This window comes from Phallusia mammillata, chromosome 4 (genome assembly GCF_965637545.1).
Source record: "Phallusia mammillata chromosome 4, kaPhaMamm4.hap1.1, whole genome shotgun sequence".
Lineage (NCBI taxonomy): Eukaryota > Metazoa > Chordata > Ascidiacea > Phlebobranchia > Ascidiidae > Phallusia > Phallusia mammillata.
In genome coordinates, this window is record NC_137255.1 from 390,786 (window position 1) to 402,588 (window position 11,803).

The window sequence follows — 11,803 nt, forward strand, 5'->3', positions numbered from 1 at the left end:
TTCGTGAAATTTCGAATTTAATTACAATCTAAAGTGACGCAATAAAAAGAATTCTTGCACCATGCGTGAAACGATTGTTACAGAACAAAAAGCGGACAATACGTCACAAATAGGACAGTGTGATGCAACAAAGAATTGGCGATAATCGCACGTGCGCAAAGAATAAAAACAAAGATACGTCATTTGTTGCTCTCTAGTGCTGCTAGCGGCGAAATTACGCTTAAACTTGAAGTAGAAAAAAAAATCCGCAACAAAAAGGCAAAAAGCAGAAATTTTGAACTAAAATTTATGAGAAAAAAAGGTTTGATGATGTTCAGTAACTCAAAAAAAGTTGACGAGACACAAAAAAGAGTTTGTTGAAATAAATTCTGCCCTGATGTTCCCACCAGAGCTGTAAACAGGCCCGGAACCCGAATCGTTTTTGAGAAGCCCGTTTAGGCCCTTAAGTTTAATTGACATGCCTATACATTAAAGCCTCGGGAAAGACCAAGACAACCAACACAATAGACAATTGGTCTTGAACAAGGCGTTTTAGGGCTCTTTGACATTAGGTCAGGTCCAGCAACATGGCTACTTAGCTGCTTAAATTCATCAAAAAAATAAAATAAAATTCTGACACAGAGTGTAAAGTCAGGCCCGAATCAACCCCGCTTTTTTGAACAAACCCAATCCCGAAAATCCGACCCGACTTGCAACTCTGGTTCCTCCGACCGTTTGTTTCAACAACACGAAGAGTTACAGAAACTTCTATGATAACAATAACTTACTAGTGCTGCTACATAAATCGCGCAATGCCATCAGTTTTCGGGGACAAATTCATCATTTCACATAGAAATCATATAAAGGCATTTGATGGCACAAGTTTAGGGTTTTCCCCACATCCATGACACAGTGCACGTCATAATAAGACTCTATTACGTCATACAGCTAGTTGTGTGACGTTGTTGGGTGTGCAAAAAATTGAAATACTCTGATTTCGTCCCCGGGCAGTTTTGCTACGTCACCACCGCTGTGACATCACAATATAAGTTATGACGTCATCAAAACAACATCGATTGACGTCGACGATTCTGGTTACCATGGTGATATGTACGGCTTCCCGGATTTTTGATGAGATCAATTCCAGGTAGAGTGAAAATTGAGGTCGCTAGAGAACAATCGATGCTTGTTACGTCACAAGTATAGGAATAATGGAAATGGAAGAACTTACTGTCGGGCAATTTGTGAACGTTTGGTCCGAGAACTTTGAAGAAATCGTGTCGGAGACAATCGTGGGCTTCGGCTCTTTCCTTCGGGTTGTACTGGAATAAAAATCATAACTGACACTGGGTGGCGTAAGTGAGTGCGAGCCAGAACCCGAGTACTCGGTACCGAGCACTGTTGTTTTTGATGATCGGTGCTCGGCCGAGCAGTTGCACAAACTGACCCGAGCATTAAATTTGCTTATTCATGCCCTGTATACGAAACCAGTGTTTGAAAGGTTATCCAAGAACAAAAAACGACTGTTTAATGCGTTAAAGAGTGGTTGAAAGCGTAGTTGTGGACCTGTACAGCAAAGTACACCGCTGGTGATTGGCAAGCTACAAAACAAGGGTGAAATTGAGAATGTTTGTGACGTCAAAATGCACAGAGCGTGCTCTACCCAACAACAAGCATTAACGTGAGATGCTCGGTGTTGGACCAAACAGAACATTTGCAGTTTTATCCCATCCCTAGCGTCCACCATACGAGAGACCAAAACATCAAATTTGTAACTTGACTAATTTTGGTTAAGTAAAGTTTAGTAAATAACATTTTTCTGTGAGTTTCATTAAAACAGCAAACGTCATCCACAGAAACATTTAAACTAACAGCCAGTTTAGTTTTACCTCCAGGAGTTTCGAAACAAGGTCGAGTCCATCTTGTTCCAGTCTCGGAGCGATACTTCTGTAAGTTTCACCCGGGTATAATCTGGTGGCGTGTGTGCTGCATGGAACAATCGTATGTTAACAAGCAGGTGCACAACACAACAATTTTCGATCAGGTTTCATTCAGGATATTGTAATAAATCTATGTATGAACAAGATGTCTCAATTATAGATTTTCCATGAAGCAGTCATGATAGTCAAACAAACAAATCGCAGGGCTAACCACATATGAACACAGTTAATCATACATACAATATTTTCTGCAAACTAAGTAGATTTAGACAAATAGTAAACTTGTGGTGCATGGTCTTGGTGCAACTAAACACAATATTCAATCAACCAAATTTATATTCCATATGAAACATGATGCATCTGCAATTAGACTTCAAAAGGTTTGAACAATAATTTACTTAAATTTGCTCCAAACCAAAAAATTAGCTTAAATTAGTTATGTTTCTTAAACTTTTTGGACCACACCTGAAATCGTCAAACTTGATGCAACAGTGACATGAAAAATTGCCACAGAATTTGAGAATTGTTCTTTCCCAATAAACTTTCTTGTTATCAAAATGTACACTTAGTGCCGGACACAAACTTTTTGAAGACCTTACTTATGAATGGGCATTAGTGCAACGGATTTGTAACATAAGCTTAGTTATACAAAACACCATTCTATGATTGTCAGCAAAAACTTGAGGAGTTTTACAACAAAGATTCTCGAACCTGTAGCTTGGAAGTTGGGAAACACCTTTCCACGATTCCTCGGTGGGAGTTCCGAGGGTTTTAAATATTAACTGAAGTTGGTCTGCGACGGTGGAACCCGGGAAGAGAGGTCGTCCGGTCGCCATCTCGTAAAATATACATCCAATACCCCTGAAATAATCAAGAAAGAATATGTAAAAAATAACAAAAAACTAGGCTGTAGAATCTAGGAAACACATAATGTTAATTATGTTAATTATCTTTAGCAGCATAACCAATGTACAACAACATGTTAAAATGTCCATTCAAGGTTTTGGGTAAATCTTACTAATCTTGCTCAGAAATGGTTTAAAGTTACACTGGTTGTTTCAAAATCACATTTGACAATCAGTTCTTCCCAACATTTATGGAAAAACCCTATTACTTTTAAGGTTAGGAATTGGGCAACGTTTATTTAACCACATCACAGTTTTTGTATTTCACTAATTTGGAAATACTAAAACACGGGCACGGTTTAATCAACTTCAACACGCAAAAGAAATTTACTTCATGAATATTTTATTATTTGGCTACACAGAAAGTTCATTCAAACTAAGGAATGCTTGAAATCCAGAATAAAACCTTTCTCCTAACAACCAACAGAACGAATATATCGGCTATCGTTCTCTTAATTTTACTAGAAGCGAGTGATTTTTTATACCTTACTTCAACATTTTGATATTAGCAACACAATAATCTAATTTTTATAAATTTCAGTGCAATAATGAACATTATACATGGACTTGAAAAGTAATTTAATCATAAACATTACTGCCAAGGTACTGCTGTATATAGAATACATCATGCAGACATTCCAACAGGTTTCAACCTGCACTGATGATGACAACAGAGATTGCTAAAACATCTGCATAATGTTTTCTATATACACAAGTACTCTGGTAGTTATGTTTACTATTAAGTGCAAAATATCACAATAAACTGTGCTTGACATTTTGCCAGATAGTAACCCCATCGTGTGACCAATTATAAATAACTATACAAGTTGCATACTGACCACATATCGATGGACGAATTGTATTCAGTCGACCCGAGGAGGACATCCGGTGGTCGGTACCACAGCGTAACCACCTCATTCGAGTAAGTCTTTGTGGGAACGGATTTTGCTCGAGCCAGACCAAAGTCAGCCAGCTTTAATTCTCCCTTGTCGTTGATCAACAAATTCTGTGGCTTTAAATCTCTGCAAATATTTAAAAACTTAAACACAGCAGTATGGGTATTTGTTAAGGACATGGTGATGTGGTTACCATTAAAAGCATGTTATAAAAACTCTCCATAGAAATTAATATTTGCTATCATATGTAGTGTTTATATTTCTATCTGCTAAAAAGTATAAATTAAATTGAATTTGTAGTAAACATTTAAACAATATTTATTGGTTGAAAATAACTGCCCGAATAGATGTAAAAAGTGGCATGCATTATCATTCAAACACCTTTTCATTAATCTTTTATTTGACTGTGGTTATAAACGAGTGTAATTGCTGTGGCCCTTCATACCACTGATGATGGCATGGGCATTTGCCGAAACGTTTAAACAATAAAGCATGTCACTTTTTATGTCTATTTAGGCCGTTGTTTTCATGATTAAACTTATGAACAGATCTATATATAGTGTTCAAAATTTCAACAATATATTTAAGATCAACAGTAACTGCTCATTATTAATCTACATTATTAAGTATTCAAAAAACTGCTTTTATCCATTTGTCAGCAAAGTTATTTAAGGAGGATTAGTTAATTAGCAACAGAGGGGAGTGAGGCCTCTCTAACATGATTTACAAGCTCCAATGTCAACAAATGTATGGAGAACTGACATTCAGTTGGAAAGCCCGGGATATTTTTACCTGTGCAAAACTCGTCGCTTGTGACAATACGAGATCCCTCGCAGAAGTTGGAACAGGAATAACTGCAACAAGAAAATAAAGTTTTATGAAAACATGTAGCCACAAAAATTATGCCAAGACAAATACAATTTCAAATTTTGGATAATTTGAGTAAAAAAGTTTTACAAACACTTAAAGCTAGAAAATCTAGGGCAAAACTGCTTAATTTTTGAATAATTTGGGTAAAATTAAACAAGTTTTCAGCAATAATATATTTTGTAAATTCACATAATATATCGAGCTGTGAAATTGGTTAAGCTCAATTTAACCAGGTAATGCCACAAACAGCAAATGGTCATAATGCAAGTTATGTATATTCTGCTGAGAGTTACAGATCCTGTGGCCTTTAAAATAACTCACAAACATAAACTATGCAATTTGCACAAAGATTGTTTAAAAACTGATGACTGTAAAAATAAAAATGATGACTGTACAAAAATGTTGCTTGCAAGCAATTAGTAATCTTGCTGAGTCATTTAACCAACCACACAAAGTATCTGATCTTGTTGGTCGAAATTAATGCACAAATTTATCTGACAAAGCACAAACACTCACCCTAACGTTTTGCATACTCAGAATATTTCCACAGTTGTCCATGTATTGTTTCAAATCACGGTCCTACAAAACAAACAAACGTTTGTTGGTCAATAAAATTTAATCAACTTGTAATGAAAAACTTTTGCGGCAAGTTAAGCAAATATTTTCAGGTATTATTTTTTTTACTCAATAAAACAGTAAACTTTTAAATTAAATTTTTTTTGTGTACAATTGCTCAATTTCAATGCACTGGTCTGAAACATTGCCAGATTATTTTATGAAATCATTGGTGAATAACAGCGCACTTTAAAACTTAGTCACCAAATTAAACCATGATTAGTTATTTATCACTGCAACATAAAATATTTGAGCAGATTGTAGTTTAAGTGTACATAACAACCAATGCCAGCATTTATATTTTTTGAACTGAAAAACTGCACATTACATTACAAAGAATCAACAAACGCACAGTCGTACTTGTTGAAAGAGTGGGTTTTAATTTTTCAAACGTCACATGATTTAATATGGATTAACAAACACATTTAGCTGAAAAATCTGATTTTTTCAACGTTTTGTTCAAAATTATGTTTTATGGCAATAAAGTTGAAACTGACCAAATATTCGAACACAAGAGTGAGAGATTTCTCGGTGTGGACGATATCGTGGAGAGTCACGATGTTCGCTTGTTTCAAGTCCTTCAAAAGTGACACTGCACAAAAATTAAAAACGTTAAACCAATAAACTATTTGCTAGGGACAGGTGCATAAACACATGCTGGGGTCAGCTCTAAAGCGTTCATGCAGACCAGCGATCACGGCACACTCATTTATAAATCATAAAAGCGAGGCCCATTGAAGGAGTTGTCATACAAGACAGGCAATGGTGTTGTGATTCGACTTTCGGCGGGTTCTGGTAGAGCTCGAGTCCCAGAAAGGCTCCTGTTGTGGGTTCGAATCCCACCGCAGGCTACACTTTCCTAGCCTATGCCTTGCCACATGGAAATTGGTTGGCTTGATTTGGTACAATGCCTTCAAATGGGCCTGGCATACTGTGGTTTATAAACTGTTTTGTGTCAAGTTGATTACAAAATAGCAACAATATGTTTTTATGACAGGGGAAGTGGGGATTATGCAGCATGTTTCGGCACTTTCCCCCAACAACATAACATGCAGTCAACTACAATTTTGCAAAAATGTAGTAACCAATAAACAGTTGCTTAAAAGGGAATCGGCAATAACATACTTTACACCTAATGTCATATCGAAATAAATGTTCGCAAAAACCTTTTAATTAAAAATACATCAGAGAAAATTTTCATGGATATTGATTGGGAGAAATATGTTAATTTTAGTGCAGTAACCACTGGTCCTATTAAGTCACAGAAGCAGGTGGCACATCTGCACAACCACATCTGCTACCTGTGGTTGTTTTTATTGCATACATAAGGTCTAGGACAGGGGTGCACAACCTGCGGCCGAGTAGACGATTTTGTGCGGCCGTGAACATGTTTATTAAAATATATGCACTGGCGGCCGTGACGTAAAAACCTCTTTTGCTAAATATTTTGACTTTCAAACTGCATTATATAGATTTTGTAACACTGTAAACAATATTGCCAGCCTAGTGACCCTGTGCATCACACTTTCTATACGCCTATTGTGTGCAAACAATGCAAATAAACAGTCACCTCTTGCATCACAATATAGATTATGACGTCATAATTAACTCAGACTGGTCGTCAGACTGTTTAGCTCAATCTGTGAATCAAGTTTTAAATTATCCGGGCTTTTTGAACGCCATTAAATGGTTTATGTATGTGTGGGACAAGCCCTATTTTCACATGATAAATTTAAAAACAAAAACAAGCAGGTAATTGGCGGCCGTTGGTGAAATAAGAATCTGCGATGCGGCCGTCTTAGCAAAAAGGTTGTGCACCCCTGGTCTAGGAAGAAAGAATCCCTCTCACAAGTTAAAAAACATCCACATAAAAAGTTATCATGTTTTTCACTTTTTGGATCATTGAATAACCTGCTGGCAATAAATGCTACTGTAGATTTGTAAATCATGCTTAGGGAGAGAAAACACATTAACTGATCAACATTGGGTTATAAGCAAAATGTTATCAAAAAAAATCAATCGTCCTCTTGTAACCATTAAATAATGTTGTTCCAAGATTTAATCTCTTTCCAAATATAAACAACACAAATATAAATATATGTAGATGGGTGTTATAAAATTTCATCGAAGGTAAAAAAAAGATTACAGGAACAGCAAGCCAAGCAGAATACTCTGATATTCCATCACATTATTGTTTTGCCTTACCATTACTTTGCACAAGTAAATGTATGTAAGAGGAAAAGCCATGTTGCTTCTATTTAAAGATGTACACAGACAAAAATATACCCATTATAAGTTACATCACAGTTTAAACGTGACCACATCACTATTAACATTCCATTACATGTTTTCTGTATTGATGATAATGTACGATGGTTACCTCAAGGGAGAACTCGATTTAGATCACCTCAGATCGGTCTAATGCTATCAATGGTTGAAGGTTATGTGTGAGTGTGAAAAGAAATCTTATTGATTTCAGTTGGGATGGGTTTGACCGCACAACAGACAGCAGATAAAAATCTCTTTGTTGCACGACGAGGCCTCAACAATTACTGTGTTTTTGTAAGAACATTAGAAAGGTGCCAGCTTATGCACTACCAACACATAGTGCAAGTTAGGAGAAAAACACTTCCTTGCCAAGTAACATTATGTTATAATGTTGCTAATTGCAGCACAAAGATTTGTATGATTAACCAAACATGCAAAACTGAACAATACTTGAGCATGTGCTAGTGAACCCAATCAGTGAGCCAACAGTCACTGATGGCACGGGTTAACTTAAAAATTACACAAACTGGAAACACACGTTGCATGGACTTTTCACTGCTCCATAAACTAACAACAAAAACTTGTTTTAAGTGGATATTTATTCATGTATATTGTAATTTGAATGCAAAATGGCATTTGCTTCTTTGACCTGCTTCATGTAATGCACCTTATCCAAACCATAAAATCAGAACACACAAAATATAAGTGGTGCTTAGGAATACAAGGGTTTAACAATGGGCCAGTTACACAAGTATATATAACCCACAATGTCATGCTAATTTGCTGAAGTAGAATAATCATTAACGGGACAGCCGCATTGCTTGTGCAACTTGTATAAAACTTTAGACAATACTTTAAAACCATAAGAGAAATGCAACCACCAAATTACAGTAGATACAAACCAATAAATTCTCTCGTGCACAATATATTAATCAAAGTGAGCTACAGAAGCTTTTAATAAGTTTTACCCAGCATATGAAAAAAATCAATTCTTAAAAAGTGAATTTATGTAGAGAAATGCATATCCAAGATGGCCAAGTGGTAAGCGCAACTGCATTGCGTTCACAAGGTTGTGAGTTCTAATCCCAACTTGACCACATGTGTTTTCCTGAGCAAAACTTTCAGGGATTGCTCCAACCTAGTGGAATCTGCTGGGTTAAACCATGTCACCAATATTACCAAAATACAAACACCCTATAGCAGGGGTTCTTATTTTGGGGGCCAAATGGTAGTTTTTAAGTGTGTAGGAAGCCGCAAAAAACAAAACCTTGGGAAAATCACTAAAGATTATTACTTTGGAAGCTAAAATAGCAATCGTTGGTGGCTTTCTGAGGTTTGGTGGGAGCGGCATGGGCCCTGAAAGCCGAGTTTAAGAATCACTGCCCTATAGACTTGGCAGATGTACAGACATACACATTTCAGCTCAGCTCTGTTAACCATGAATGAAAACAATCATATTTTTCCCACCTTCCCGTATTGCAGTGCAGGGCGCTCCTTCTTCATGCTCCAGTCGAATTTCTTTCAACGCAACGAGATTGTCAGTAAGTTTGCTACGACCTTTGTACACCGTAGCATATGTTCCCTGGTAACAAGTGGGTCAAAGGTCAGTTTGAGCTGCAATTAACCAAGATCAAAGAAATAAACTCACCTCTCCTAATTTGTCCAGTTTCACGTAAGATTCGATCTTTCCAAACCCGATCTCGGACTGTAAAATAAATAAACAAGCAAATTAGTTTTTGATTTTGAAGGTTAATGGCAAGTTTGACATGTGGCTAATAATTTCAGTTTTTTTAACAAGTTGTTCATTTTCTTTTTTACCAGTTTTTGATTTACCTGATTTCATTTTAATCAAACCAGGGTATTGACTAGTGATGCACCGAAGTTTCGGTTGGCCGAAACATTTCAGCCGAATACGCTATTTTTTTATGTTTTGGTTTCGGCCCGAACCTTTTTAGGCGGGTTCGGTGCATCACTAGTATTGACACAAAACTATTTACACAAACTTTTAACAACTGGTTTCACTGGTTTGGAAGTTGGTAACACAGCACCAGCCCAAGATACAGGGAATCACCATAATATTCATAGTAAAGTTATCAACAAAGTTTTTTCAGCAGATGTTACATACCAGTGAAGCTCTTCGAAGTCTCCGAGTCATTCGTTGATCACCAGGTGGCGAGTTTGCAAGAAAAAGGTTCGGAATCTGCACGTTTGCAGGGAGAGACAGACGCTTGTTATTAAGTTTCGGATGGTTGAGATGCCGCATCATAACTGTCGGTGTATGGAGCTCGTCCGACGAGGCGTTCTCTCCTTCCCCGTCGGAACCGATACCAACAATTCCGCTGTTTTCGTGACCGATTCCTGTCCAACAGAAAACCTGATGTTACTCTGACCCAGATAGCAATAAATTGATGGGCATTGACCAGTTAATGCTGATAACTTATCAGTCGCTTTTACACTATTGTGCTAGGTGTTATCACTCGACCATTGGTGCGTACTGCACTTTTCACCACCGCTTTTTTTGTGTTTCACCTCCTTCTTGCTTTATAACAACTTTGTGTTTTGAATTTATGTCATATACCCTGATGAAGGTGTCTCGTATGGGACATCGAAACGTTGGCATATTATAATAAAAACTGCTGGTAGAGCTAAAAATATATAGTCACATTGCGGAATGTTGTGTTTTCAATTTATGTCTTTACCCTGATGAAGGTGTCTCGTATGGGACATCGAAACATCGGCATGTTATAATAAAAACTGCTGGTAGAGCTAAAAATATATAGTCACATTGTGGAATGTTGTGTTTTCAATTTATGCCATTACCCTGATGAAGGTGTCTCGTGTAAGACATCGAAATGTCAGCTTGTTATAATAAAAACTGCTGGAAGAGCTAACAATGTGTTGATACATTATACCTGGCAGCAACAGTTTATTCGTTGATCAGTTTAGGCACCTAATTTCAAATATTGCTAAACCAAGAGATGTTGCTTGGCATTACATAACTTTTAACGCCTCACTGATAAATATAGAAACACCACATGTTTTGACTGGTTGGTAAAAAATATTGACAAAACAGACTATCTTAAAATCATTACTTATCTGTAGATGCAATCCATATTAAGCACAAAATCAGGCCTAATTACAACCATAGGACATTGTTTCTTGAAAACTATTTCAATGGTTTCTAAATTTAATTCTCCTTATGACTGGTATCAAATTACTCAGAACAATTGAGATTATGAAAACAAAACCAGCATTGTAATGTGCTGTCTGAAAACAAACCATGCAATGACTTTTTACAACAATGTTGTGCAAAGAATGTTTAAAACATGAATTGAAAAGTTTGAAAAATTTTTTTTTTATTTCAGTGAGATATATTTTACACAATATACTGTATATGGATTTCAGTAACATTTTGGTCATTTTTATTTGGTTTATTTTGTATTCAGTATTATACTTTCCAAAAAGGCTTAATTATACAGTTCACAAAGAATTTTAAAAACATGATTTAAAAAGTTTGTAAACATAATTTTTTTATATATTTCAGAAAGATATATATTACACATAATATTTTTCAGTAATATTTCTTTTTGTTATCTGGTCGAATTTTGTATTCAGTATTATATTTCCCACAAATGCCTAGTTTTAAACATAAAATTAAACTATTTAGTAAAATTTTCTTTTTTTTTACTTGTTTATTTTGTATTTAGTATTATATTTCCCACAAATGCCTAGTTTTAAACATAAAATTAAACTATTTAGTAAGATTTTCTTTTTTTTTACTTGTTTGTTTTGTATTTAGTATTATATTTCCCACAAAGGTTTTGTGTTAGTTTTCAGTCACATTTAACAAAATTTTAGAAGACATTTCACAAACATTTTTACCGTTTTCGCTGACTGTCATTTGCTCCGTGAGTTCCGATATAGAATCGTCCACTAAACTGCTCCTGCTACGTCTCATGGACTGCGACAAACGACGTTTGATTTTCTTCATGTTGCACTTACAGTGTTCAAAATTATTTTGTCAATTCATTTTGATTCATTACAAAATTTACTAAACAAAATTTTCCTATTAAACTAAAAAAGTAGCAATCAGTTTAGATTAATTGCATTTTCCCCAAACGTACTTTAACCAGTCCAACATATTTTTCAATGATACCAATGCACCACTCTAATCTTCTGGCATCTGAAATGCTTTCATAATTGCTCAGTGGCACATATATATAAATGTTTGTTCACCTGTATTGCGTAACTGGGGTGGAACACACAATTATGTGAGCTTGCCTCACTAATCTATTTTAATTGGGTTGATACATGAGCTAATTGACAGCAC

At 35.9% G+C, this 11,803-nt stretch overlaps 1 protein-coding gene across 1 annotated transcript; it reads right to left on the bottom strand.

Annotated features, from left to right (window-relative positions):
* Positions 1-4: 4 nt before the first annotated feature.
* Positions 5-11,566, bottom strand: LOC145223075 (cyclin-dependent kinase 17-like). The gene is made up of 12 exons (XM_080089385.1): positions 11,356-11,566; positions 9,599-9,831; positions 9,122-9,178; positions 8,941-9,055; positions 5,703-5,797; positions 5,107-5,169; positions 4,513-4,574; positions 3,664-3,846; positions 2,631-2,780; positions 1,869-1,965; positions 1,211-1,301; positions 5-1,147 (listed from the first exon to the last, which is right to left on the bottom strand). Exons 1-12 carry the CDS (start codon positions 11,462-11,464, stop codon positions 1,041-1,043), a joined length of 1,362 nt encoding a protein of 453 aa, XP_079945511.1. The 5' UTR covers positions 11,465-11,566; the 3' UTR covers positions 5-1,040.
* Positions 11,567-11,803: the final 237 nt, after the last annotated feature.